The following is a 25967-nucleotide window of genomic DNA, read 5'->3' as shown; positions in this document are numbered from 1 at the left end:
GGGGGAAAAAAGCGCCCAGGACAGCCAGTCAAAACCGCCTCCCTATCTGAATAACTAGGGGTGAAAGGGCCCCCGAACCTGGAGGTAGGTGGGGGAGAGGGGAGCTATCTCCAGGGGTACAACCTGCCAGGTAAACATGCAGAACAGCTGGCCCAGTCCTAATGCACAGAGGAGGGACAGGAAGTATGTTTGTGGCAACACCAGAAACTTCTGTCATTTCTAAGCCATACTTGCTGCTAGGCCTTCTGGGCTGTGAGGAGCAGAATGGGGTGGTCAGAGACAGCAACCTCTCACTCACCTGTGCAGGACAACAGGCTTCTCCACAGGGTGGCCCAGGAGCTCCTGGATGTTGTCCCACTACAAGAGGGATGGGGGCAGCAAGGGGTTAGCAAGGACCTGAGCACGCCTGTGACTAATGGCTGGCCCAGAGGACACGGGCCCCAGACTGCTGGCAGGTTCACGCCCACCTAACTTTTGGGCTGCATCGGGGGGGAAAGTAGGAGCTCACCTTGCTGTAGGTTGTGCATGTTTCTGTCTGACCATCTGCATTTTCTGAAAAGAGAACACGGGGTGGTTGGCAGCTGGTCCAGCCCACCTGTGACCCAGCCCTAGGCAGAATTCAGACTTGGCCACCCTTTGCACTGGGGTTGGAATATGGAGGGAGGATAGATGGGCTGTTTTAGAGTTCCTGAATGAAAGAGAGTGGAGGGTTAAAGGGAGGTCAGTCAGGTGTGAGCTACACTATGCAGCAATGACAACAGTCACAAGGCTGTGCTGGGAGCACCAGGATGATCATCTGTAGATAGGAAACTCCAGCCCTCCAAAGACCAGCAATCTCATGGTCACAGGAAAAGACTTTGAGGGCCTCCAGGAGACTACAGACCAAGACCAATGCAGCCCCCAGAACAAAGAGCCCAATCCAGAGGAGCTGAGGCTATGGGCAGAAGCAGGTGGGCAAAGGCTCCATAAACCCAACCATTACTATCCTCTGCTTGGATCACTGTATCTTCTCATCATGAGAGACTGACTGACTCCAAAACCCTTTCCGTACCCTGAGGATATTCACTACTTACCTTTCTTTATGGCTAGTGGGATCTTGAACTCACAGCGGTGGTAACTAGAGAGAGAAGGCAGATGGGTAAAGCCTGGGTCCCCCAGGAGGTCTCACCACTCCCACATCTCAACTCCGTACCCCAGGAAAAACAGAATCAAGCACACCTGCCCAAAGCATTCAATGGGGGAGACCAGATTTAGGCAGTGGAGTCAAACAGAAAAGGACATGGCTCTGGAGTCTGAAGACTCTATTACCTTGGATAACACACCAAGCTTTCTGAACCTATTTCCCTATTTGTAAAATGGATACAAATGGAGAGATATAAGGTATTGGACACTATATCAGAAACAGAGCAAACACTCAGGAAATGATCACTTCCCATGAAATAGCAAGAATTTAGGTGGAGACAAATTAGTGAACATCCTAAGCCAGAAGCTCTCTCTTTTCTGGCGATTTTCAGCCCGAAGCTCACGTCTCAGAGGGGCAGGTACACGTATACTCACATGTTAAAATTATAATGCCCAGGGTAATTGGTGTGTAGGACAAACTTCTTCACTTTGTGTGTATTCGCATCAAAGAGGATGTCCTGGGATAGAAAACAAGGATGTCCACGTAGTTTAAAAGTTACTGAGGCAGCGCAGGGGCCTTTCCAAGGGCCGGTCCAATTAGGAGACAGCCACTCTGCAGTGAGGATGCCCGCAGACAGCAGTTTTCTTCCAAACAACAGTAAAGGAGACAGCTGAGGCCAAGAAGCCTTAACTGGACATTTTCAGTGAGGGATGACGACCTAACCATCCATAGCACCCCCCCATTGCAAACCTTGTACCACCAGGCCTGCCAGGCACAGGGGGCTAGAGCTCTCGCTGCTTGAGAGCTCAAACACATCAGTGAGATGTTTCCTGACAACAAGCCCCTGATAAAAAATCTGAGCACAGATTTTGGCTTGAAAGCTACCAAGAAGATTCAAGGGCCACTTGACTCTCAAGGGTCTCAAGACACCTGGCTATTCTGAATGCCATGACCTGCCTGACCCATCTGGCTTCCATTAGGCACTCTCCGTGGGAGTCAGCAATCCCTGGAACTGAAGTCCCAGCCTCTTGCCAGGACTCAGACCTGGATTTGATGCTGCCTGTTGAACACTTCCTCCTCTCCCCGACTCCCTTTCCAGCTTCACACCCTGCCAGCTCTTCAGACCTGTGACCCCAAGGTTACCCCTGACTCTGCCCTCCCACCAATAGCTACACTAAATCCTATTAGGGCCGGTCCATTCCCTCCACCTTACCTCCCATAAATCATCACTGGCCCTCAACTCCAAAGAGGCCCAGCTTACAAAAGTGCCATTCCCTCCTGCCACCATCCTACCCTCAAGAGTTTATGATCCCGTTGCCATTCCCCCACTACTTCTGGCTCCTTTTTGGTCTTTTCCACATAGGCAGACCCAGTCTCTCCTTTCTCTCTCTCTGGAATCTACCCTTTCTTTGCTGCCTCAGGACCTCAGGCCCTAGAAAGCTCAAAGGTTAGAAGACCCAAGTCCAGGCCAATCCTGTCCTCTGAGATGTATCCTTCTGGTGCATAATCATTTACATAATCATTTCTCACACCTGCATCTCATCTATCACCCAGACTCTCAGCACTGATGGTGGCCATCAGCTCCATTCAGCACTCCAGGCCCAGAGCACAGGGCTGCAGCAATGCCCCTGGGCGATCCCTAAAAATACATAAGCATAGTTCCACTGTCTTTGAGTCTTTTTAGTTTCCCTATTCTGTGACTCCAGAATACGGTCCTATTCTGAACCTGAATGATTCCCACAGCCTCACCTACAGAGCATGTTTCCCTTAGAAAAGAAGTCAAGACATACCAGGGAACCCAATGTTTCTCTGCAATCTTGGTGGCAGGAAAGTCTACTTTGGGGCACTAATGTAAGACAACACTAGGCAAAGCCAGCTGGGGCTAGGGTCCCCACTGCCAGGCATGGTTACAGCTGCTGTGTACACATAGGTGTGCCCAGGTACACTGCCCACCTCCACAGAAAGGGAACGCTTCTCTGAGGAATCACAACTTACCACTCCGAGAGTGAAGTAGTTAAAAAAGTAGTCATTGCACTTAGATGGAACTTGCTTATGAGGGGAAGGAGAATGAATTTTCATCTGTTAGGAAAAAAAGATAAATTAAAATCCAACCCCTTAATATAATTCTTACTAAATGAAAGTCTGAAAAAGTGTTTCTTGCATAACATTAAGCTGTTGGATAAGCAAGGGTGTGAGAGTCCCAGCTGCTAGTGCCCAACAACCCAGCCACCTTTGGCTGACTATAGACTGGGCCCTAATCTCCAAGGAAAGGCAGGACAATCTGACCAACAGGGGTCAGAAAAGAGCTTTCAATTTACTTCTCCATCAGCTTTAATAGAACAGGTTCTATGGGAAAATAGCAAACAGTTTATATTTACTCATTACTAAGTTAATGTTGATTAAAAAAAAAATTAAGAGACTATCTATTCACTTTACAAACATATTTCCCCTACCTTGTCCTCTGACTTATAGAAGACCTTGTGTGGAGAGCCAAGCATGCTAAGAACATCCTGGCAGGAATCACCAAAATACACTGAACGTTCAAATACTCGCATCTTGGCATCTGCTAAGAGGCCGGGCCCACAACCTGCAGAGAACAAGGGAGAGGTGCTTGCGTTCCCAGTCAGAGCCTGAGACCCTGCAGCCCAGGGCCCTGGGGGCCCCAGAGAGGCCACTGGCTTTACGCAAGCAGAAATGCCAGGTCACCAGGGCTTGAGATGCTAAGAGAGATCACTATCTACTCAAAATAATGCCAAAGACTCAATCCCACAAAAGTGATATGGAGCTCTGGAGACTGATTCACTCACTCAGCAAATATTTACTTATTGACTACCATGGGCTACAACACTTTGCTACATGTTGAGCCAATAATGGTGAGAAAACAGGTGCAGTCTCTGCCCACATTGGAGCTTATGGCATGAAGATCCCAATCAGATTATCACACAACTGTGGTACACTAAACAGCAGCATAGGTGCTATGGAAGTATATAATGGGGTGCTACTCTTGCCACTTTCCAGGTCCTGATAAGATACAAGGATTTACGTTAAGAGGTGCTTCTCAATGGTAACCCCCAACTAGAAACCGGACCTAAAGATCACTCTATAGAAGAGCCAAGAATAAAGCACCCATTAACTCACTCTCTAATTCTACAAACACCTGACAGACCTACCAACACTCAAAAGAGACAAACCAGGAAAGTGGGAGACTAAAAAGAACCTGAACTGCCAAGTTTCTTCTTTGTGAAGAATCCTTAAGCCCTGATTTTGTCTAAGACATTTCAGAAATGGTTCCAGTTAAACATATACACAGACACCAAGTGGTTATGGAACAGCAAGACACACCAACGGTAAAACTTCTCCCATTCTGTAGATGAGAAGACAAAGTGTTTTGCCCAAAATAAAAAAAGAAGCCAAGAATCCAAGGAGGATTGCAATTCCTGGTACCATGATATCCACCAACATCACCTTACTCTGCACAGGGCTTTACAGTTAATAAAGCTCATTCATGTATAACAACCCATCTGTCACATACAGAAGATTTCAGGGATCCAAAATCTGAGATAACTAGGTACTGAGTTCTCCAGCTAACCCCAGAGTCTTCAGTCACAGCACATACACACTGACTGCCAAATAAAGGCTGTGTTTAAATTTACTAGCTCCTGGGAAAAGCATAGTCCACATTAAGCTCTGTCTATAAATCCTGCAACTTAGGCAAGCTTGGGTGACCTACAGAACCCACCAAAAGTCCTGTCAAGCTGGACTGTATGCCCGAAGTCTCCAGGTACCAGATATCTGTGACTGTCCAGATGGAACTACAGGGAAGGCACTCTTCACAGGTGAGTCTTCTCTCTCGTCTCACTCTACCAGAAGCATACCCACGTAAAATTACCCTTAGTTTTAACAGACTATTTTAGTTTCTGATTCCCTGGAGTGAGTCTTCCTTTAAGTTATTATGGGGACCAAGAGAGGTAAACTGACTTTCTGTGTTAAAAGCATCACTGTAACCATACTCTATAAAGAAACAGATGTGAGAAATGAGTCAGCTGAGACAAGCTACCCTCCTGCTTGCCAAGGGGAACTCTTGATGAGTACTGGATTGGATAGTAACTCAGCGAGGCCCTGACTTAACAGTTTTCCCCGCTGACCCTGTAAGCAGTGAGATGTGACTGCTAGGAGTGGGCTGTACAGGGTGGCAGTCAGAATTGGCTGAGACTTCCACCCCCAACAGGCTTCTCCTGCTGTCACCTGGGGTAACTGTGCCATCCTTGACTGCCCCACTGTTTCAAGTGATCCTCCTGAGCGACAGACCCTAAATCACTTGATCTTGCTGCCACATCTCAATTCTCTCAAAAACTGCAGTTCAAGTGCAACACTCCTTTAAGTAGCTGGTGTCCTGCCTTGGTCAGAAAAACCACATTTTAAGAAATTTCTAACCTGGAGGTTGTGAACTATCTAATTGTTCAGGGGAGTGAATTCACAGTTTATATACCAGATTTTTTTTTCCCTCCTCCCCAAAACCCCAGTACATAGTTGTACGTTCTAGTTATTCTATGTGAGCCAATGCCACAGCATGGCTACTGACAGATGAGTGGTGAGGCTCTGCGCCCAGGAACCAAACCTGGGCCGCTGAAGTGGAGCATGCTGAACTTTAACCACTAGGCCATCAGGGCTGGCTCTATATACCAGATCCTTAACAGTTAAGAACCAACACCCTAGAGACTGATGTAAAACCCCAATTTATGAATAAATGCTGGCTAGACTGTGTGCTCCACTAAGGCATAGCCTGTTGGCTTGTGGGCTCTTTTTTTTTTGAGGAAGATTAGCCCTGAGCTAACATCTGCTGCCAGTCCTCCTCTTTTTGCTGAGGAAGACTGGCCCTGAGCTAACATCCGTGCCCATCTTCCTCTACTTTATATGTGGGACGCCTGCCACAGCATGCCTTGCCAAGCGGTGCCATGTCCGCACCCAGGATCCAAACTGGTGAACCCCAGGCCCCTGAAGTGGAACATCCACACTTAACCACTGTGCCACCAGGCCGGCCCCTCCTGGGCTGTCTTTATGGAGGCAAACTCCACACTGGAGATCCCTGTACTGTTAAACATGATCCAAGGTCCAAAGTAGCTGAGATTGGCCAGGCAAAAGAAAATCACAAAATGAGGCAAAGATCCTGGAGAGACCAGCTACTGAAGGCATCAACTCTTTGTTCATAGTCAGCAAAACTGTCAGCGGGGTGTGGGCAAACCACAATTCAGCAGGTCCCTCCTGCCAGCCTACTCTGAGAACTAGGCATAAAGGGTGGAAAAAGGGAGAACAGACAATGCCACGGCCCACAAGATACATCTTCAGGAAATAGCCTGGGAACCACTGCAAAGCTAAATAAGCACATAGAAGGCTTATGTACACACTGAGGGAAGCAATGCTACTGTCGGTTATTAAGATTTGCTAATGATAGACCCAGTCCTGATGGTTTAATGGTTAAAGTTCAGTGTGTTCCACCCTGGTGGCTAGGGTTCCATTCCTGGGTGTGGAACCAAACCACTTGTCTGTCAGTAGCCATGCAGTGGCAGCGGCTCACATACAACAACTAGAAGAATTTACAACTATATACAACTATGTACTGGGGCTTTGGGGAGGGGAAAGGGAAGCAAAAGAAGGAAAATTGGCAATGGATATTAGCTTAGGGCAAATCTTCCCCTGCAACAAAAACCAACCAAACAAACAAAAACATTTGCTAATGATAAAACTATGTCTTGTGCCTTCACAAATTTAAATAAAAGCCTTAGCAATAAACATCTGCCTCATGTGTCTTCTAACAACTATCTCTAAACACGTGAGATTTTAGACTGTTTCAACATAGATGTAACGGGGAATCCACCACCCCATAGCCAGTAACTTACCTGCAGCAAGTAGGCGAAGTCGTAAACCTGAGGGTCCAGTTCCATCTCGAAGAACATCTACACTCTCAGCATACACATTGCCCAGGAAACAGCTCAGGGGCATCCCGGGAGCCCTGGGGGCAGGCACAAAATAAACAGAGGCTTTGCTCTCCCTCCCAGGGAGCCCATGGCCTTAGCATGAAGCTCATGCTCCTACATACATACTTGGTATCCTGTAGACTGTTTCCACTGTAGATGTACATTCGTTTCACAGTCGCTCCATGGGGTATCTGGAGAGAAGCTAGACCATGGGCAAAATTGGGCTGCAAACACAGGACAAAAGTTTTACTAAGAGCACACTGCAGGCCATGTGACTCAGGCTCTGGCATTCCCCAGTACTTGTGGTCTTCAAGAACTGGCCAGGGGGCCGGCCCTGTGGCTGAGTGGTTAAGTTCGCACGCTCTGCTCTGGCGGCCCAGGGTTTCACCAGTTCGAATCCTGGGCATGGACATGGCACTGCTCATCAAGCCATGCTGAGGCGGCATCCCACATGCCAGAACTACAAGGACCCACAACTAGAAAAATAGATAACTATGTACCAGGGGACTCTGGGACAAAAAAGAGAAAAAAGAACTGGCCAGGGGGTTAGCTCTGTGATCAAGTGGTTAAAGTTCCACGCACTCCGCCTTGGTGCCCCAGATCTACTCCATACATCAGCCATGTTGTGAGCATCCCATATACAAAGTGCAGGAAGACTGGCACAGACGTTAGCTCAGGGCTAATCTCCTTAACACAAAAATTTAAAAAAGGAGGAAGATTGGCAATGGATGTTAGCTCAGTGTGAATGTTCCTCACAAAAAAAAAAAAAAAAAGAATTGGCCATATCAATGCACACAGTCAACCTGGCTCTGGGTTAATAAATTCACCCCAACCATACAAGTTCATCTTTAGTTTTACTTAGCTTTTATTTCCTTCGTCAGGGAGAAAATGCAGGAATGCTTCCCTTAATAAGATGTAAACCTTACAAAAAGCTATCCAACTCATAACCCAGAGGAGACTGTTGCCTAAGGATGAATGAAACATTTTCCTAAAAGCAATAACTGAAAATCCAAGATGAACTCTCTCAAATTCTAGGCCACTGAGAAAAACCAGTGATCCGGAGTTTTAAAGCAAGGCACAACTGGATCTCTGAAAAGTGACCTTGATCTCACTCTGCAATGGGAAGTGCCCTCTTCCCAGGAGTGCCAGCTTGGGCTTTGTTCTTCCTGTCAACCCCACCCTCTCCACCCTCCTTGGCCCCTGAAGATCTCAGAGACAAGGAAACCAAAGAAAGAGTACCTATTCAGCCTCCCCAAAAGGCACTATCTGCTGACCCACATCACATGGGCACTGGGCAACAAATACCAGGGGAAGGGAAGGGCTGACCTCGTACTTGGGAGCCTCAGTCCACGAGTCTAACTGAAAAGAGAAAGACAGTCCTCTGAAGTTGAGGTGGAAGAGCTGCTCAGCGGAGTTATACACTGTGGGAGTAGGAAGAAGAAGATGACTTGGTTGAATGGTATCAGAAGTTGCAAACACAAACCAGCCTGGCAGGGAGTAATGACTGGCAACACATTCCTTGTGTCTCATCTGTGACCTGATCTACTAGGCTGAAAACAAGGGGGAGGAGCTTTCCTTCACACCCAAGTATCAACCTCCAAATCCTATAGGAACCTGGCTTCAGGGGTTTGGGGTTGGGATGGCACCACTTGCCAGGTTTATCACAATGGGCTGCCAGAGATGACCAGACAAATCAGATGGACTTGGCTTACCTCCAGGATGGGTTGCACCGAAAGACTGGTCAATCTGCTCAATGGTGGGAGCTATGGCCTGAGAGTTAAAATGTACTCCACTGAAAAACAAAGATAGTTTTTAACACCAGGCTTCACAGGTTCACAGATCACTGGAGATGGTGGCTAGAAGAGTTATTCTTAAAACATAGGCAGGTGAGTCTATAATTATATCAAAATAATTAAACAACTTTTAAATAAGAGACAATTAATGAGGTCAAAACAAGTCAATTCTCCTGAGGCTGATATACAGAATTGATCTTCTAGGGCCTCCCAAGACATTTGTGGCCACCAGGCATAGTTCAGGAGGAAATAAATCCGGTCTCAGTCCCATGGCATTTGGACTTGGCTAAGAGTGGCCATAGGAACAGTGTTAATATGTTTTCCCAGGATGCCTACTAGTAGTTTGGCTTGAAAAGGAACTTTCTTAAAAAGGGATAAACATCTTAAAAGAAGAGTGTAGTCAAGCAATGCAGCTTGTTTTCTTAACAAGAAGAGTCAGTTCTCATGGACTGGGTGAATGGGTAGGTGGGTGTGGGAGGGATGGATCCCCTACAAAGAAAAAAAAACCTGGGGAGTGGGCTTGGGAGTAAAGAGGGGCATAGGACTTCAGCTGATGATCATGAAGATAAGGCATTTATGACTTTAAGGAGAATGCTTAAAGGTTAAGAATAATTTTTTTAAAAATTACTGTCATTTATGGGACACCTCTTTTTTAACCAGGAACTGTTGATGTGCTTTACCAGCATTCTCTCATGTAATCTTCCTAACCCAGCAGCTACATTATTGGTTTCTTTTCTTTGATGAGAAAACAAGCTCAAAGAGGTTAAGTGACTTGCCCAAGGTCACAGAGGTAATAAAATTATGAAGCCATAACTAAAACCCAGGGAAGCCTGACTCTAGAAGCCAGGCTCTTACCCACCACTGACTCATAAGAGGGTAAAAAGAAGCCAGAACTTGAGGTACAAAGGCCCAACAAGACTAAAAGACAATTAGAATCTGCAGAGGCCAGCGCTATTACACATTAGCTTTAACCACTCCTCTATCAGCAAATGTTGTTTGAGCCTGCCCCAGGAACTCGGGCCTTCTATGCTCTTGCAAAGGGAAGGGAAGCCTCTTAAGGAAGCTTACTGAATGGAGTATTCTAGATGATAGCAAAATGCCTTGCCATAATGGGGGGCTCAAATATTTGTGCATCATGCAGGCCATTCCCATTCTCATTCTAAAAAGCAGATTTTGCCCCCCAAATAGTGGTCCCTTTGGCATTCTCTTTAGCACAGGCTTGGAGTCAGACCTATCTGGTTTGTCCCACTTCTGTTACTCACGAAAAATAAAGAAGTGCCAAAAGAGGTTGTACAGGGGAGGGCAGCTGTGACCTAGGAGACAGTTACATCAACTCTGAGCTGAGGTCCTGCTTTCCAGTGAGGATTAAATAAGCTGACATATATGTGAAGTGTTTTACACATAGCATGTTCTTAGTGAGGTTTCCTTCTCTTCCCCAGAAAGCTGAGTGGGCTTAGGGGCTGCCTGAGGAAATCATGGTACCAAGCTGCAATCCTGGACCTGCTGCGGATGGGAATCCTCTACTAATACTATGAAGGTAGTAGATAAAGCCCATTTGTACAAAGCCTGTGACATATACCAGCAGGGGAGAAAACTTACCAATATTTTAACTTTACTTTAGTCAAGTCATATACTTCAATCACCTAAAAAAAAAAAAATCAAATGTTTAAGAGTTGTTAATGCTCTGTAGTTGAAAAAGATTACCTAAAAAGACATTTATAGAATAGCGAAGAAAAAACAACTACCACTAGCCAAAATTCTCCTCCTGAAGCACTACACATTACGTTTTGTTCTCATTTTTTAATTTGGCGGAAAAACCCATACCACACACAGCATAACCTCTCCTTCTTCCTCTTCCAGTGGATTATTCAACAGATGTCCATGGATGTTCTGGGTCCAGGTTCTTATATCTACTCTACTGCTGGGTCATACAGAAGACAGCACATACCACCCTTCTGGACAGTGAAATCCTCCACAGAAGCAAATTCACACAGCTTGTTAAGGCTGTAACCTTGAATACTGAGCCCCTTTCCTTCTATTTCATACTTGACTGCATTATAAAAACCCAAATAAAGTCACTTTCAAAAATAGCTTCAAACTACTGTGGTTTACAAAACAAAAAGATGGAGGGGGAGGTCTATCTTGCTAGAAAACAAGTCATATTACATTAGCTTAGGACAAGTGTGACAATAATCAGATATATCCCTAATGATGGGCATCTGGTTAAACCTGGAGAACCCTGGGACCCTTGTGAAGTTCAACGGGTTCAGCCTCGGATGAAATGCCAAGAACTCAGGGCAGAGACAAAGAAAAAGGCATTGAACACTCAGCCACTAGTGGTGCCAATTAATGAGCACCATAAAGTCCTCTATGCCAATGGTGTCAGGGGGTTGGCAGCCAGCAGCATGGCTGGCTAGGGCGTGGAGCACCATCTACCATCCCTCAGCTGGGAGGTCTGGCCCTCAATGTAGAGGCACAAGTAGAACTGGTTCAATGTCTGTTTGCCTTGACAATCTGCGCCTCATCCCAGAAAGGGGCTCTGGGGCACTGGGTACAGGAGCATCCGGCATTGTCACAGAAACTGAGACATAATAGGCAGTTCATTCTTGGCCAGACCTTGTCCCTAACTCTGTTTAGAGATCATAACACTAAACTACAAGGTGGGCACCTCTTAACTATAATGCAGCTATTCTGACCCTATCTGCTACTAAGAATTGCTCCCTCTGCTGGGCCGTCATAGCACTTCAATCAACCCCTTCTTAGACTACTTGCGTAGGCTGTTCACTAGTCCCACTAAATTAAGCCCCTTAAGGTCTGGCTTATTAGTTTGCACAGGGGAGGTATTCAACACACGTCAGGCGAGTCTGCCTGGTATGAAGCTAGCTAAGGGCAATATGAAGCTTGAAAGAATGAAAAGAGATGCCAAGAGAGGTCATACAAGGAAAGGCAGGGAACTAGCTGTGATTCATAAGATAACTAGTGTCCCCTTCAGAAAGCCTGGGCATGGCAGTATATCATGGCAAACAGGTAGGCCATTTTCACTCAGGCCAGGGCCCCACACTGGCAGAGGGCCTCAATCTTCAGCCAGAAGCCCTGCTTGTATAGCACTGGCAGGCACTCTGCCTCCCTGATTGCTACCTCTACGGCTCGCCAATGATCCCCCAAGGGCTTCCCACCACTCACCCTGTGGAGGTGGGCCTCCAGGATCTCCCTCCTGTGTCACTGTCACCCACGTGCCAAAAGCCCAGACCAACACTTAAAGATGCTTCAACCCTGCCTGCCCAATGGGAGAAGAGTGGACCAGAGTTAATCAAGTGCCGTAGGGTGGCACTTGTGGCAAGGGACCCAGAGTACTGACCATCTTAGCGTCCTTCATATCACCAGGAGAATCAACAACAAGATTTTGGCCCATGGACTACAGAGACAAGCAGCTGGGGAAGTCTAAAGTCCATGATTTCCACCCTCTGGGCTGGAAAAGGCCTTGATTTTCCCAGAGAGGAGGAGACACGGCAGCAGTCAAGATAGGAAAGGAAAAGACAAGGTGACTGTAAAGGTTGTGACTTGTGAAGCCTCATGCCACAGGGGTCTCGCATCAGCAGGGAGTGACGGGAGAGGAAACTGCAGGAGACATCATCAGGCAGAGGTGGATTCTGAAGCCCTTGGATGGAGGGCCAGGCAGACGGGTCAAGTCAGACCTGGTGCCAACCAAGGATACCTGAAGGATCGCTCTCTCAGTTTCCAGAGGCTCAGTCAGGGCCCCAGCCCCTCCTTCCTCATAGGGACCCCGCAGAACGCCGAAGCGAAGGTTCTATTTTACCTCCTTTCCCATTCAAATGTACTTCCCGTTCCTCGCATTTCTGCATAGTGTGCTCACACTATTTTTTTCAGCTTTTATCATATTTATTTCCCACATCAATCAACAGAATCTAAGCCATTTCTATTCCCAGTGGCCAGTAACCACACACTGGTAATATAGAGTTAAAAGCCTGGTATCAGGCAAACCACTTATCTTTTATCCCTCCGTCGTCTCGTTGGTAAACAGTACCGCTGACAGGCTTGTTAGGATTAAACTGGGAAATGCATGGGAAGCACTCGGCCGTGCACCTAACATGCACCAAGTGTTCACTAAATATGTGATACTGTCCTCACTATGCTGTGATTTTATGATGGGCTGCCTAGCCATCCCCTTTTATTGTCCATTTAGGTTACTTCCAGCTTTTCATTTCTAGGAAAAGCCCTGCTATAAATGTCTGGCAACATTACCCTCCCCATAATCTTTTTGGGTTATGTTTCCTAAAGGGGATTTACCACGTCAAAGACAAATGACTCTTTGTAAAGGTGTTTCCAGATTAATTTTCCCCAAATTTGTGATGAAGCAACACTAAAGAACATTCTTTACCCTTTCCCAGTGTGGAACTTCTGGTCACTGAAGACAGGATGACTGGGTCCACAATGAGAGGCAAGGGAGTTGCGAACAATGTCCACATCAAACTTTGCTTTTGAAAAACCATCATAAATGAGGAATTCTCATTCCATGTACATATTCTTTTTCCATGTTCTGTCTTGTCTCCTCAGCAGCTCACTTGTGATGATATGACGAGAACTAGAAAGTACCCAAGTCTTTTGGAAAGGCAACTCCATAACCTAACTGGGACAACAACTCTGGCATGCCACTGCCCAGGGCCACATTCAGCCTTGTGACTCTGAGGCATGAGTCTTGTGTCACATGACTAACCTGTGAAGCCCAGGCATTTGTAAATAGTGTATTAAAAACATCCTGGACTGAAACAGGTGTTAGTAAATTGCACTTGAACACCAGTTAAGACAACCTTACATACCAGCAAGTTGTTTGTTTATATCTCCTCAAAGGGGTTAAAGAATCAACTCATTTTGGTGGTGTTAAGCCCCAAGCCCCAGCATTTTAGGAAGAACAACTCCATTTTTCATCTTCCAAGTCATACTGTTTGTCATAAGAATGAAGTAAAACAATAAGATACATAAACCTCATTAAAGTCTTTTGATCCTATTCTGTAGGTCAGCCCCATTTTTAGTAACTTTTTAAAGACTCAGAATAATCTATGCCAAATACTTAGTCCCTCACTTGTTTTCCTACTCAACATAAAAGCCCCCTCCCTATACCATGTTCCCCAAATCTTCAACACTTTTCCCCCTTCACCTCTGGAGCCTGGGACTGGAGTCCTTCCTACCCTCTTTCCTACCCCCTCATGCCACCCTCAGCTTCCTTCTTTTTCGGGGAGTAGGCCTAGCTTCAGCCCCCTGTATCACAGTGGTCTCTGAACCACCATAAGTATATTCCCACTTATAAGTTTTGGAAACATCTCACAACAGCACATATTAATCAGCCTGACATGAAACTTTAGTTGTCATTTAGAATTACCTTAAGTCTCTGATTGAAAGCATCAAACAGTAGTTTGATCCCGTCCTGAGTCAGGTTAAGGATGAGGTCATGGCTTAGAGGAGACTACAAAAAAATACATAAATAAAATAAAACATTCTGAACAACTAATTTACTCACAAGCACCTACTGAAAACCTTACACTATAAATGCAATGCACAGGAAATATGTAAGTGCAGACAGCCCCTCTCTCCCCACTACTAACAAGGTTTAGAAGTCAGAAACAAACTGTTACATGAATGCAGTGTCCTGTATTTTGGGCCCACAGCTGCTGATTCACAATATTGGCTGAAAAGAGCTTCTCTTTTCCAGGCTTTGAGTAATAATACCTGGTGAAAGGGCCGAAATTATGGGAGTATACAGGTAATTTTCTTTTGAAGGTCCAGGGTCTACATCTGTAGCATAGGTTTACTGCTGTCAATCCAGCAGAGCAGCTGATGAGGAATACAGGCGATGTGAAAAGGCCTTGCCAGGATCCAAACTCAGCAGGTAATGTTCAGGGCATGTCAGCTGAACCCATGTCCATTCACTCCCAGGCTGTTTATACCATCCACAGGGAACACATTTTATTCTTTGACTGTTTTAGGCCATCTTCCAAGACAAAGAAGTACCTTGTGATCTGATTATGTATGAGATGACACTCGTACTTCTTCCTTCCCTCCCCTCTACCATCCCGTATCACATGTACTTCTTTCTGAAAAGCCTAAGTCTAAGACCTAAGGAGTCATATTTCTAAATTTGCCCCTTCTGAGTCCTGGGGGGAGGGCAGTAGCAGCACAGAGCAGCAGACAGAGCTGGCCTTGAGACCTGGTGAGCTGGTGACCTTTTAAGTGACTCTCAAAACTTCTCTGAGCTCTAGTTTCTTCATGGGAATACTATCACCCCTTCCTTCCAGGGTTGTTGTGAGGACAGAGACAGTAGGTCAAAGAAAACCCTGAGCACAGCACTCGGCATACAGCCTTCTTTCCTCGTGTCTGTCCCATGTGTCTGCTTCTGCTCCAATGCCATCAATTCAAGGACTCAAGGTCTGAAGACTCTCCATAGCCCTGAACCAGGCTGCCGAGAGTACAAGAAAATCACCACCATCCCAAATTCTGCCCCTTCTTGAAACTGGAACGCAGCTCTCAAAAGGGTTTAGGAAAGTTTCTTTATAGATCTTCTCAAGGTAAACACAGTGAATGACATAGGTATGGCTGCCAGAGATACAGATGTGAGCTGGAAAGCCAAGTGCCACTGCTAGTGTGGGCCTCACTGGAAAAATTATCTCCAAAGAGCTTTCTGGGATTAGCTCCGACTGTCTACTCCCCTCCACTTAATTGATCTTCACAAGGTAGCAGGCCCAGGCAGCACCATCATCCCTAGCAAACACTAGAAAAAAGAATGATGTAATTTTCCAGTACGTCTGCAGGAATGTCTAAAACCACTAGGTCTCAAGCAAGATAATGGAATAATGAACCCTCAACTTAGGTCACTTATTCTCAACCCAGAACATACAGTCCCACTTCTGAGAGGGCTATTCCATGGCTGTAAACAGGATAAAGCAACATTTTAGCATTTTTCAAGATGTTTGCTTGGAGGAGGAACACAGGAGGATCTGAATTTTCTTAACACTCTCCCAAGAGCTGACCATTTTTTTCCTGGCATTGTTACAATTCAGGACACAACTAAGAAATCTTCAAAAGCAAGCAAACCATCCCCACAATCAATGTTTTATTAGTGCTTTATATCTCCAGAACCAAAATACACATGTACTATGCGATGTTTAAGCAGACCCTTCCAGCTACCCAGCACTATGCAGTCCTCCATATGAAATAGTTCAGTAAAGCTACCTGCTGCTAGTCATTAACATCTTTTCCCTCTAAGAAAGATGAGGCCTACTTAACATGCACATTTAATTTCCAAGGTGTGATTTGCTAGAGACAAGAAGATCCTTTAACAGGGCAAAACTACTCTCTGCACTTGATGGGAAGCAAGGAGACAAATGGGAAAGGAGGAAAAGAGGGCAGAAGAAGGACCCACATTTAAGATGTATCATATCAGACCTCTGAGAGACCATCTCTTCTTGAACCTCATCAAATATTATTCTATTATAAGGAAACTATATCCATTCCACAGAAGGAGAACCAGACTGGTTATTAACTTGCCACAAGTTGCACGACTAGCAAATAGGAAGAGCAAGGGTCTGAGCCAAGGTCTGGATGCAAAAGCCCATGTTTTCCAACTGATTCCAGTTGCTTAGAAGATATCAGAGGAAATTAACTTAATGCTAATACTACTATTTGTACTCAAAGACTGGAATGACAGACAACAAAGGTAGTGACAGAAGAAATAAACTTCATTTTAAAAAATTGGTTAAGAAAGTTTAAAGCCTATTTTCAAATGTATCTAATCTCAGGGTGCCCAAATCTGATTTCACTGAATGTACAGGTGGCTGTAAGCTCGAGAAACAAGCCCATTATCCCTGTTTTGATGGCTGCTACTTGTCAGGAGTAATTCCCTCATGGTCTAACACTGAAAGTCAGATTACGTTAGGGATGATCTGAGTGCAACAGAGGAAAAGCCACCATCCTTCACTTTCTAAATGAGAAGCCAGTCTGTCACTGTAGCTCAAGGAACTCCTGCCCACTCCTGTAAGTCCCTTGTTCTGTGGTAGGCACCACAAGAATATCCGAGCTCTTGCTTGGAGATTAAGCATTCCCTGTCTCAGAAGGATCCCTCACACAGGGCCTCACTAGGCTGGCAGAGGGGTAGAGTACTGCAGAATGTAATGTCCAGGTATAGGTAACAGGCTCAACTCTGACACTAAGCCAAACTAGGAAGCCTCACAGAAATCTCACCCACCTCTAATCCACAGCATTCTTCATGTCAAAAATAAGCTGTCATTTGCTTTAGGATCTGAAATTAATTGGAACAAATGGAACTAAAATCATCAAACCAGTACTTAAAGTGTCTCAGAAAAGCCACTGAGGATATCCTGTAGCCTGTGTAGGCTCAAAACTATTTCCTGGGGCTGGCCCGGTGGTGCAGTGGTTAAGTGCGCATGTTCCGCTTTGGTGGCCCGGGGTTCACCAGTTCGGATCCTGGGTGCAGACATGGCACTGCTTGGCAAGCCAGGCTGTGGTATGCGTCCCACATATAAAGTAGAGGAAGATGGGCACGGATGTTAGTTCAGGGCCAGTCTTCCTCAGCTAAAGAGGAGGACTGGCAGTAGTTAGCTCAGGGCTAATCTTCCTCAAAAAAAAAAAAACCCAACTATTTCCTGAGGTTTGTGACACAAAGGACATCACAAAGGTTGCTTCATATGGCAGCACATAGTCTGTGTCATAGAAGAACCACAGGTTTCAGAAAACTCAGTAGAAGGGAGATTGGATTTTTAGAGAGATAAGAAGAATCTTATTTCTAAAGGCCTTTAAAAAATAGTCTCTAACTTTACCTATAAAACCAAATACAAAAAATCCTGATGTTCAAAAAGTCCTCTGATGCTAACCTAAAATATACTCTTTCTGGAGACTGCAAAGGTCTTTTTAAGTACATGCAACATTATAGTACAGGGGTTAATTCCTGGCACAACTGATGAACATTTAATAGAGACCACCATAAATAAGACAAAAAAAGAGTAAAATATGTCCATTAATTTGGAGCCAATATCTTGCAAATTCCACGTATCAGATCATTTTCACTAAAAGGGTGAGCTATACCTGCTTCTTTTCAAGTCTGGGATGCTCTGCTGGCTAGAAATCTGCAACAATCCTGAACACAAACCAAAGCAATCAAGAAAGCAGAAAAGACTATTTTAAACACAAAAGTGGAAGGCAAGCACCCTGGAAGACCAACTGTCCCTGAGGTGACCTCCCACTGAAAAGTCTCTGTCTAAGGGCCAGCAGGTTAAGTCAAACACAATCAAAAAACAAGTTCAGTTATTACTGTTCTTCCAAACCTGGCAGCACTAGATTATCAAGACCAAGTTTCAGAATCAAAGAAAATGTACTTGGTAACTGACTAGCGCTGGAGATTCTCCCATTCAAACACTGACCCAGCAATCCCTGCCAGTCAGCATCTCCCAAAGCACCAACCTCTGGAGGTGACTGATTGATTAGGGATGCTATTTCAGTAAACAAATCAGCTACCACTCACCTGTTCACTGTAGAGAACCTGGACATTTTTGATGATGCGACAGTGCTTCTGAAGAATGGCTACTGCCTGAGCCAAAGGCATTCCTGAAATAAAGCAAAGATGCTGGTGTGCTTACTTGGGCTATCCATTTACTGACATCTATCATCGTACCAGGCATTAGTCCCTGAAGTAAAGCGTGGGGTGGGAATGGGGGCCACAAAGCTCTACAGACATATGAGTAAATAAAAGTTCAATAAGCAATAAGAACTAGAATAAAGTTAGCAACAAGCACTAAGGGAATAACTGGATTATATAACAGGAGAGAGTGAATATACAAAACTGCTTCCCAGAAATGGGGACTTCTGTGCTGACCTGAAGCAGGCAAAGGGCTGGGAGAAGGCAAAGTCAGCATAAATCAAAGAACAGAGTGAGAAAAGCACTGACTGCATGACTCTGGAGACCCAGGTTCTGGTTCTCACTCTGCCAGGTTCTGGTTCTCACTCTGCCATGGATTACGTATAACCTAGGGCAGGTCCTCCTGCTCTTCCTTTTTGGCATCTGCTCCTTGCCTCTCATATGAGAGCCTCCAGGAGCACATGACTTGTAAGGGCTCGTTTACATAGTTAAAAATCACATGTTTACCAGAATCAACTTATTTTACTAAAGATTTCGTTGGATCCTTACGTATCAACCCATAAACATCCTCTAAATCTCAACACTTGATTTTTGAACTCATGGCCCATTATAAACAAATTTATATATGCCTCCAGTTTAAGAAATCCAAATCCCAATGACATCTCAAAGATTCCAGGGACTCACAGGGAACACCAAAAACTATGTTTTTGGAGCCCATTACATTTCAAACAAGAAGAAACTTAGAGAGGGACAATTCAAAACAAAGTCCCAGACAAGCCAAAAATAAAGACTCAGCTTCATGAATGCAAGGACAGGGTATGTATGCTATTCACCACTCTCTGGATCCCCAGCACCCAGTACAGGGCTGACCACATAGTGGCTGTTGAATAAATATTTATTCACTGGGACTGAAGGATTATGGGGTTGGTAATAAGGAAAGGGAGGAAGAGGGATTACCATATGACCTCTGGGCAGCACAGTGGCTCACATTCAAGATCAGTTTACCTCTGACTCAAGGAGAGATGTGCAGAAAAGAGTGTACACACAACAATTAGAAAGTTAAAAACATGTGGTCCATCTACATTTAAACAATGATCCAACCATGCCTTCACTTGATCCATCTACGTTTGAAGAAAGGAAGGAAACCAGACCTTAAATAAGGTACTTTTCAGTCTTCTATAGTATACAGCCTGGCACACAGTAGAGGCTTCATAAGTGTTTGTTGAGTATATGAACAAGTTGGATGCATCACTCAGCTCTGCCATTCCTGAAATGGAAGAGCATCTATGTTCTCTCCCCCAGAGGGAAGGGGCAAACATCCATGTGTGGAAGACAGACAAGCTCGGTTAGGTGTCCAGAAAAAGGCCACGTGGCTTCTCTGACCCCTGTGACACAAACTAGTTTCTTTTTTTTTTTTTTAAAGATTTTATTTTTTCCTTTTTCTCCCCAAAGCCCTCTGGTACATGGTTGTAAATTCTCAGTTGTGGGTCCTTCTAGTTGTGGCATGTGGGACGCTGCTTCAACGTGGCTTGATGAGCGGTGCCGTGTCTGTGCCTAGGATTTGAACTGATGAAACACTGGGCCGCTGCAGCGGAGCGTGCAAATTTAACCGCTTGGCCACAGGGCCGGCCCCCACAAATCAGCTTCTTGAGGGAAGGTTCTCTTCCATGTAGCCACAGATTCCTGGCCTTGGAATCTTCAGGTCCTGAGTCATCCAGGGAGAAACCCACATGGAGGACAAAAAGCAGCCATGATGACCAGTCATCATGTAGCTGCTGGTAAAGGAAGGGAACCAACCACATTTATGGCAAAAAAACTGGAGCATTGTCCCAGCTCTAACAAGAGTTACCTAACCCCAAAGCGAGTGTGGAGCATATGGTCAGCCTGATAAACTGCACAAATCCTATGACTCACAGATCTCATCATTTGCCTGCTTATAACCCTCTAATGGCTTCCCATTACAGGGGGATAAAACCCAAACAACATGCCATCCCCTAAAGGTCCCGAATATTCTCGACCTAGTCCACCTCCACCTTTCTTTTCACTGCTCACCACACCTCCCTTTGTTCCTAGCACATGTGAAGCTCTTTCCCGCCTTAGGCTTTGCATCAGCTCTTGACTCTACTGGAATGTTCTTCCCATAGCTGGTGCCTTCTCATTCTTCAGGTGGTGCTCACACCTCACTTCCCTGATCACCTTATCTAATAAAGCCTCCCATTCAACTTATTTATCTGTTGGAGTCTCCTTGGGATGCCTCCTTGAGGACAGAGATGTTGTCTCACTCACTGCTGTATCCCCAGCACTCAATCACCATGCCTGGCACAATAGTAGGTGGTCCTATATATCTGCTGAGCTCTGAATGAGTGAAACAAAGCAATTAGGTAGAACACGTAGGTCCTCTACCATAGAACCTAGTGACCACCCTCCCACTCAGAGAACTCTCATCCTGTCTCTCAACACTACTCTCTTCTGCTGTTCCTCTAACTTTTCCAGGTCTCTATGATGGGCAATATTTCCTTCTGCCCATCCCTCATTCATTCATTCAACCAACCACCTAGTTGCTGACTCACACTTCAATCTGTTTTCTATATATATCTAAAGGCAAATAAAAAGTTGACAGATTAAAAGTGACTTTTTCACCTTCTCTTTAATCTAGTTTCTCATCAGTATTCTGAACTTCAATGTGTCTAACATCTATCCAGTCACTCAAGCCAGAAATCTCTAGATTCCTCCTCCTTCCCCATTTCTCCAAATCTAGCCTCCAAACTTTCCTCCTAAGCCCATGCCCACAACACACATTACTAATAGATATCCTCTTTTCTATTGAACCTGGAGACTCCCTGACAGTATCCCAGGCAGTTACTACCAAAGAGATTTGGGAATCTGGGGAACCTCTTTTCTTCTTCCACCAGTACATCATGTTCTAATTATAATACCAAATTGTTTATAGTTCCCTACACATACCATCTATCTTTCCCATTGTTTTCTTTTTAACTTGACTGGAAGACTTATGTCTATGGAGACAGTGTAGATGAGAAATCTGACAGTAGACTTTTGATAAGGACTTCCTGGTGCTCACTGGCTCCAGGAATGGTACAGGCTCCTGTAAGTTGAAAGGAAGCCCTCCCTGAACCCCCAAGTCAGGGCAAGTCCCTTCCCCCATGCCATAGCACCCTATACAACCTCTACCTCATTATAATAAAATGAACTATTTCTTTCTTTTTTTTGGAGGAAAATTAGCCCTGAGCTAACATCTGCTGCCAGTCCTCCTCTTTTTGCTGAGGAAGAGTGGCCCTGAGCGCACATCCGTGCCCATCTTCCTCTACTTTATATGTGGGATGCCTACCACAGCATGGCTTGCCAAGAGGTGCCATGTCTGCACCTGGGATCTGAATGGGCGAACCCCCAGGCCGCCGAAGCAGAACGTATGCTCTTAACCACTGCGCCATCAGGCCGGCCCCAGAAATGAATTATTTCTATAACCCTTCCCTTCCACTAGACTAAGCTCTTCAGGGCATAAGACTATTTCTTAGTCAATTTTCAATGTTTGTAAGCAGAGTCCTCAGAAGTACACGCTGCCTTCAACAAAGTGAGCCTTCAGTCTCTCTGGAACAAGGTAATCTCAGAGAAGGCTATTCTCCAGTGACTCTTTAAATCTACCCTCTTTGGATATTTTCAAAAATAAACTCAAGAGAGGAGCCGGCCCAGTGGCATAGCGGTTAAGTTCGTGTGCTCTGCCTCAGCGGCCTGGGGTTCGCTGGTTGGGATCCCAGGCACGGACACATGCACCCTTATCAAGCCAGGCTGTGGCAGGTGTCCCAGATATAAAGTAGAGGAATATGGGCATGGATGTTAGCTCAGGGCCAGTCTTCCTCAGCAAAAAGAGGAGGATTGGAGGCAGATGTTAGCTCAGGGCTAATCTTCCTCAAAAATTAAAAATAAACTCAGAGACATGCCTCCACACCAATACAATCTACAAGTCTCATTGGAAACATTTCAAATTTACACTGCCTTTACTCCACCACTGGTCAAGCCATCCCACTGATTCTCAGAGATTCCTCTCAGCCTAGGTTTTCCTGTCCCTCTATTGTTGGCATTTCTCTAATCTTCAATATTACACAAAGGGCAGGAAGGCAGCCAAAAGCTGGATGCAGCTCGCCACTATGATGCCACGCAGATGATGGAAAGGACTAGATAGATCTGCATTTGCACAGATTCCAAAAAGAAACCTGGAGACAAAGCTGAGCCCATTCCCAGAAGGGGAGAAGAGTAGTAGGAAGCAGGAAATCTGTTTAGCTACTTTTCATCACCTCTACCTTCTGAGCCTGTTCCTCATCTGGCAAGTGGAGACTACCTTACAGGATTGTGGTGACTTTAGTTAAGCACCGCCTGTTTTTCTAGCCTAGGAATGCAATTCTAAAGCACAGATCCACTTCTTAGACCTATCCCTACCTATCAGCCCGAAGTGCAGTTTAGATGTGTTTCAGGGCTGGGGATAAGATTGAGAGAGAGGGAAAAATAACTTTTTTTTTTTTTAAGCTTGGGGAAGTTAAATGACCACCATCTCTCAGGCAGACACGACTTAAACAACATGGATTTTTTTTTTTTTTTAAGATTTTATTTTTCCTTTTTCTCCCCAAAGCCCCCTGTATATTCTTAGTTATGGGTCCTTCTAGTTGTGGTGTGTGAGATGCCTCCTCAGCATGGCCTGATGAGCGGTGCCATGTCCACACCCAGGATTCGAACCAGCGGAAGCCTGGGCTGCAGAAGCGGAGCACACGAACTTAACCACTTGGCCACGGGGCCAGCCCCAAAAACCATGGATTTTTAAGACCCACAAAGAAATCATCAAGGCTCAGGACCCCTCTAGGAGCTTTCCCTCAAAGCTCAATTCTGGGCCCAACGTAAAGAAATGCTCTTTTCATTGTTTTTGGTTGCTATTTAGACAGTTTGAAACAACCACGCAAACCCTTGGTTCCTACAAACTGGCAAAGTTAAGAGCGAGGGTTAAGGTATCCAAATAATAGTTGACAGAAGCAGCCTTGCTCTGCCACCCAGTTTTTTAGTGACATCCTCATCACTACTTTTGGCCAAGAGACTCTGTACCACAGAGATCGACAACCTAGTCACAACATCAAGCACAGTTTGAAGCTATGGTTGTGGTTCTCACTGTGCCCTGTGAAGTCCTGGTAAGAGCAGAAGCTGTGGTTAGGGGTTCTTTCCTAACTACAAGCCAAACAGCATCAGCAAGATGAATGAGTCTGGAGGCAAAGATAGCACTAGCCTCCCAATCAAGCCTTGGTTCTTCACAAGAGGCTGGAGTGTTTCATACCACCTAAAACTTTGGGAAGAACTCTGCAGGAGTGGTGTAAGTTATGAGAGAAGCTGGCAAAGACCTCTCAATAAAACTGGCTCCTATAACCCAGACGAGGCTTGTAACTCACGCAGACACGGAGCACCAGCAGGGCCCTACCAACAGTCTGTTCTGCAGTTTCTCACCTACCCTGTCCCCACAGACATGAGTCTTCCAGGTTCAAGGATAAGCTAGAGCCCAATGGAGCAGCTGACTCTATCCAGGAGCCCAAATTAGTAAGACAAAAGTTCAGGTCTGCACAAACAAACAGCACTAACACCTGCTTCCAACCCCCTTTTCCTAGTGCTGGCACATCAAAGTAAACACACACTGGGGTTACTGAATGCAAATACTTGTGCACATAAAAGTAGTGACGTTGGGGATAGGGAAAACTGAGCCAAAAACCAAAAAAAAGGACTAAACTGCGTTTTCCACAAACTAAATGCTACTTTCCCTGAACTCCTATTTCATTCAACCCTTAACTCTCTCAGCCAAAGTCTGGGTTTAGGATTACGCCACACATCGACCATATTAAAAAGGAGAAGGAAACAAGTCAGGAGTTCCTTTAACACACACAAACTCTCTTCAACTCCCCGGACCAGATCCCCAACACCTGATCATGGGATCGGAGCCTGGATTTCCCCTTCCGAAGAGGCAACACGGCCCAGAAAAGCAAAGGGAGACAGACCACAGTGGCGTTCACGGGTGACAGCCACTCTTCGCTATTTAGTCTGTAAAAGGGGAAGAGGAATAACAATAGCACCGACCCTCAGACCCACGGAGGCACATTTGAGATAATTACGCGCGAGACAGCAGGGCCCGGCCCTGAGTAAGTGTTTGGGGCGGGTAGGCCATTGTTATTATTATTATTACCGTACACTGCCCCGGAAGGGGCCCTGCTGAGGCCCGAGGCGAGGCGTCAGGGCCCAGCCGAGCGACACACCGGAGGGTCGGGCTGGTCGGAGGGAGGATCCAGTGCCTGGATCCCGAGGAGCTGCGGAGCCGCGGGCGCAGGGGACGAAGGGGCAGAGACCAGAGGTGGGAAGGGCCCCGAGGGATGAAAGGCCCAGCGATAGGGTCCTGAGGGAGGACCCCACACTCACCCAGCGTGAATTCCCATTGCTCGTTCCCCAGAGAGCGCTCGGGCACCACCTCCAGATCCAGCATTGGTTCGGCTCGCCGGGCCAGGGCGGCCTCCCTGCAGCAGCGCAGACAGGGCCGGAGCTGAGGAGACAAAGCGGCAGCTGAACCGCCGCCCCCGCCAGCCCGCGGCGGCCCGGCTCTCCACCTCCTCCGGGGTCGCCGGGGCCACCAACCCAACACCACACCTCACCTCACCTCACCGGCAAGAGCCGCGACGGCAGGAGCAGCAGCGGCAGCGGGAGCGTCTGCAGCAAAACTGGCGTGCCCGGCCGTAAAGTGTGGCGAGGGCGGGGCGGAGGCGGGGTTTCAATCGCAGGGGAGGAGCCTAAGGCGGAGTCGCGCACGCGCCAATTCCGGGTCATGTGGCTGTGACAGTTCCGACGAAGGCTGAGGGAGGCCTGACGGTCCCATCGCGAAGGGCAGGCGCTCTTGGAATGAGGAGCCCTATATTCTATGAACCCCCACATCTGCACACCACACCGCACACGTTTCACACGTCTACACAAGGATGTGTACTCCGCGCAACACACACATGTGACATGACTATACAACACCCGTCTGCCCTCCGCACGTACGTCCCGCTCACATCCACTGGGTGCAGAAAGCCAGTTCCACGAGCAGATGCGGAGTCCAGGAGCCCCCTGGCCCGCGGGCGCCCTCCTACTCCGTGTTGGGGCCGAGGCTGACGCCGGTGGCGCTGCCTCTGGTTGTCCAGGAACGACTCGTTCCCCACCCTGCTGCCCCTGGCGCTCGGGTCCAACTCAAAGCGAGTGAGGAGTGTGCTCGCGCGCGCGTGTAGGGGCGGGGGAGGGCGTGGTTGCAGAGTAGAGTAGGTAGAAGGGGGAGGAGCCGGGCCTCCCGGCTGACCACATCCAGATGTGCGCAGCCCCCGGAAGCCGCGGGCAGCAGCTCAGAC

At 46.4% G+C, this 25967-nt stretch overlaps 1 protein-coding gene across 4 annotated transcripts in view; it reads right to left on the bottom strand.

The window, feature by feature from the left end:
* The window catches only part of PHAF1 (phagosome assembly factor 1), a 28487-nt gene extending 2532 nt beyond the window's left edge, over positions 1-25955 (bottom strand). The window contains exons 1-15 of one of the 4 annotated variants that reach the window (XM_014738379.3): positions 25242-25955; positions 25012-25132; positions 18442-18524; positions 14290-14373; positions 10491-10534; positions 8811-8890; positions 8425-8519; positions 7225-7322; positions 7021-7133; positions 3577-3710; positions 3119-3202; positions 1558-1640; positions 1074-1117; positions 509-552; positions 299-357 (exon numbers count right to left, since the gene is read on the bottom strand). In XM_014738379.3, coding sequence (XP_014593865.1) covers positions 299-357; positions 509-552; positions 1074-1117; positions 1558-1640; positions 3119-3202; positions 3577-3710; positions 7021-7133; positions 7225-7322; positions 8425-8519; positions 8811-8890; positions 10491-10534; positions 14290-14373; positions 18442-18524; positions 25012-25075 — 1109 coding nt within the window. In that variant the 5' untranslated portion in view covers positions 25076-25132; positions 25242-25955. The remainder of the gene's footprint in view (positions 1-298; positions 358-508; positions 553-1073; positions 1118-1557; positions 1641-3118; positions 3203-3576; positions 3711-7020; positions 7134-7224; positions 7323-8424; positions 8520-8810; positions 8891-10490; positions 10535-14289; positions 14374-18441; positions 18525-25011; positions 25133-25241) is intronic. The other 3 variants (XM_014738378.3, XM_001496846.7, XM_014738377.3) reach the window with 3 other exon arrangements.
* Positions 25956-25967: the final 12 nt, after the last annotated feature.

The sequence above is a fragment of the Equus caballus genome, chromosome 3 (assembly GCF_041296265.1).
Source record: "Equus caballus isolate H_3958 breed thoroughbred chromosome 3, TB-T2T, whole genome shotgun sequence".
NCBI classification, from domain to species: Eukaryota; Metazoa; Chordata; class Mammalia; order Perissodactyla; family Equidae; genus Equus; species Equus caballus.
Note: the sequence above shows the minus strand (reverse complement) of the source record. Positions and strands in the feature narration are given on the sequence as shown.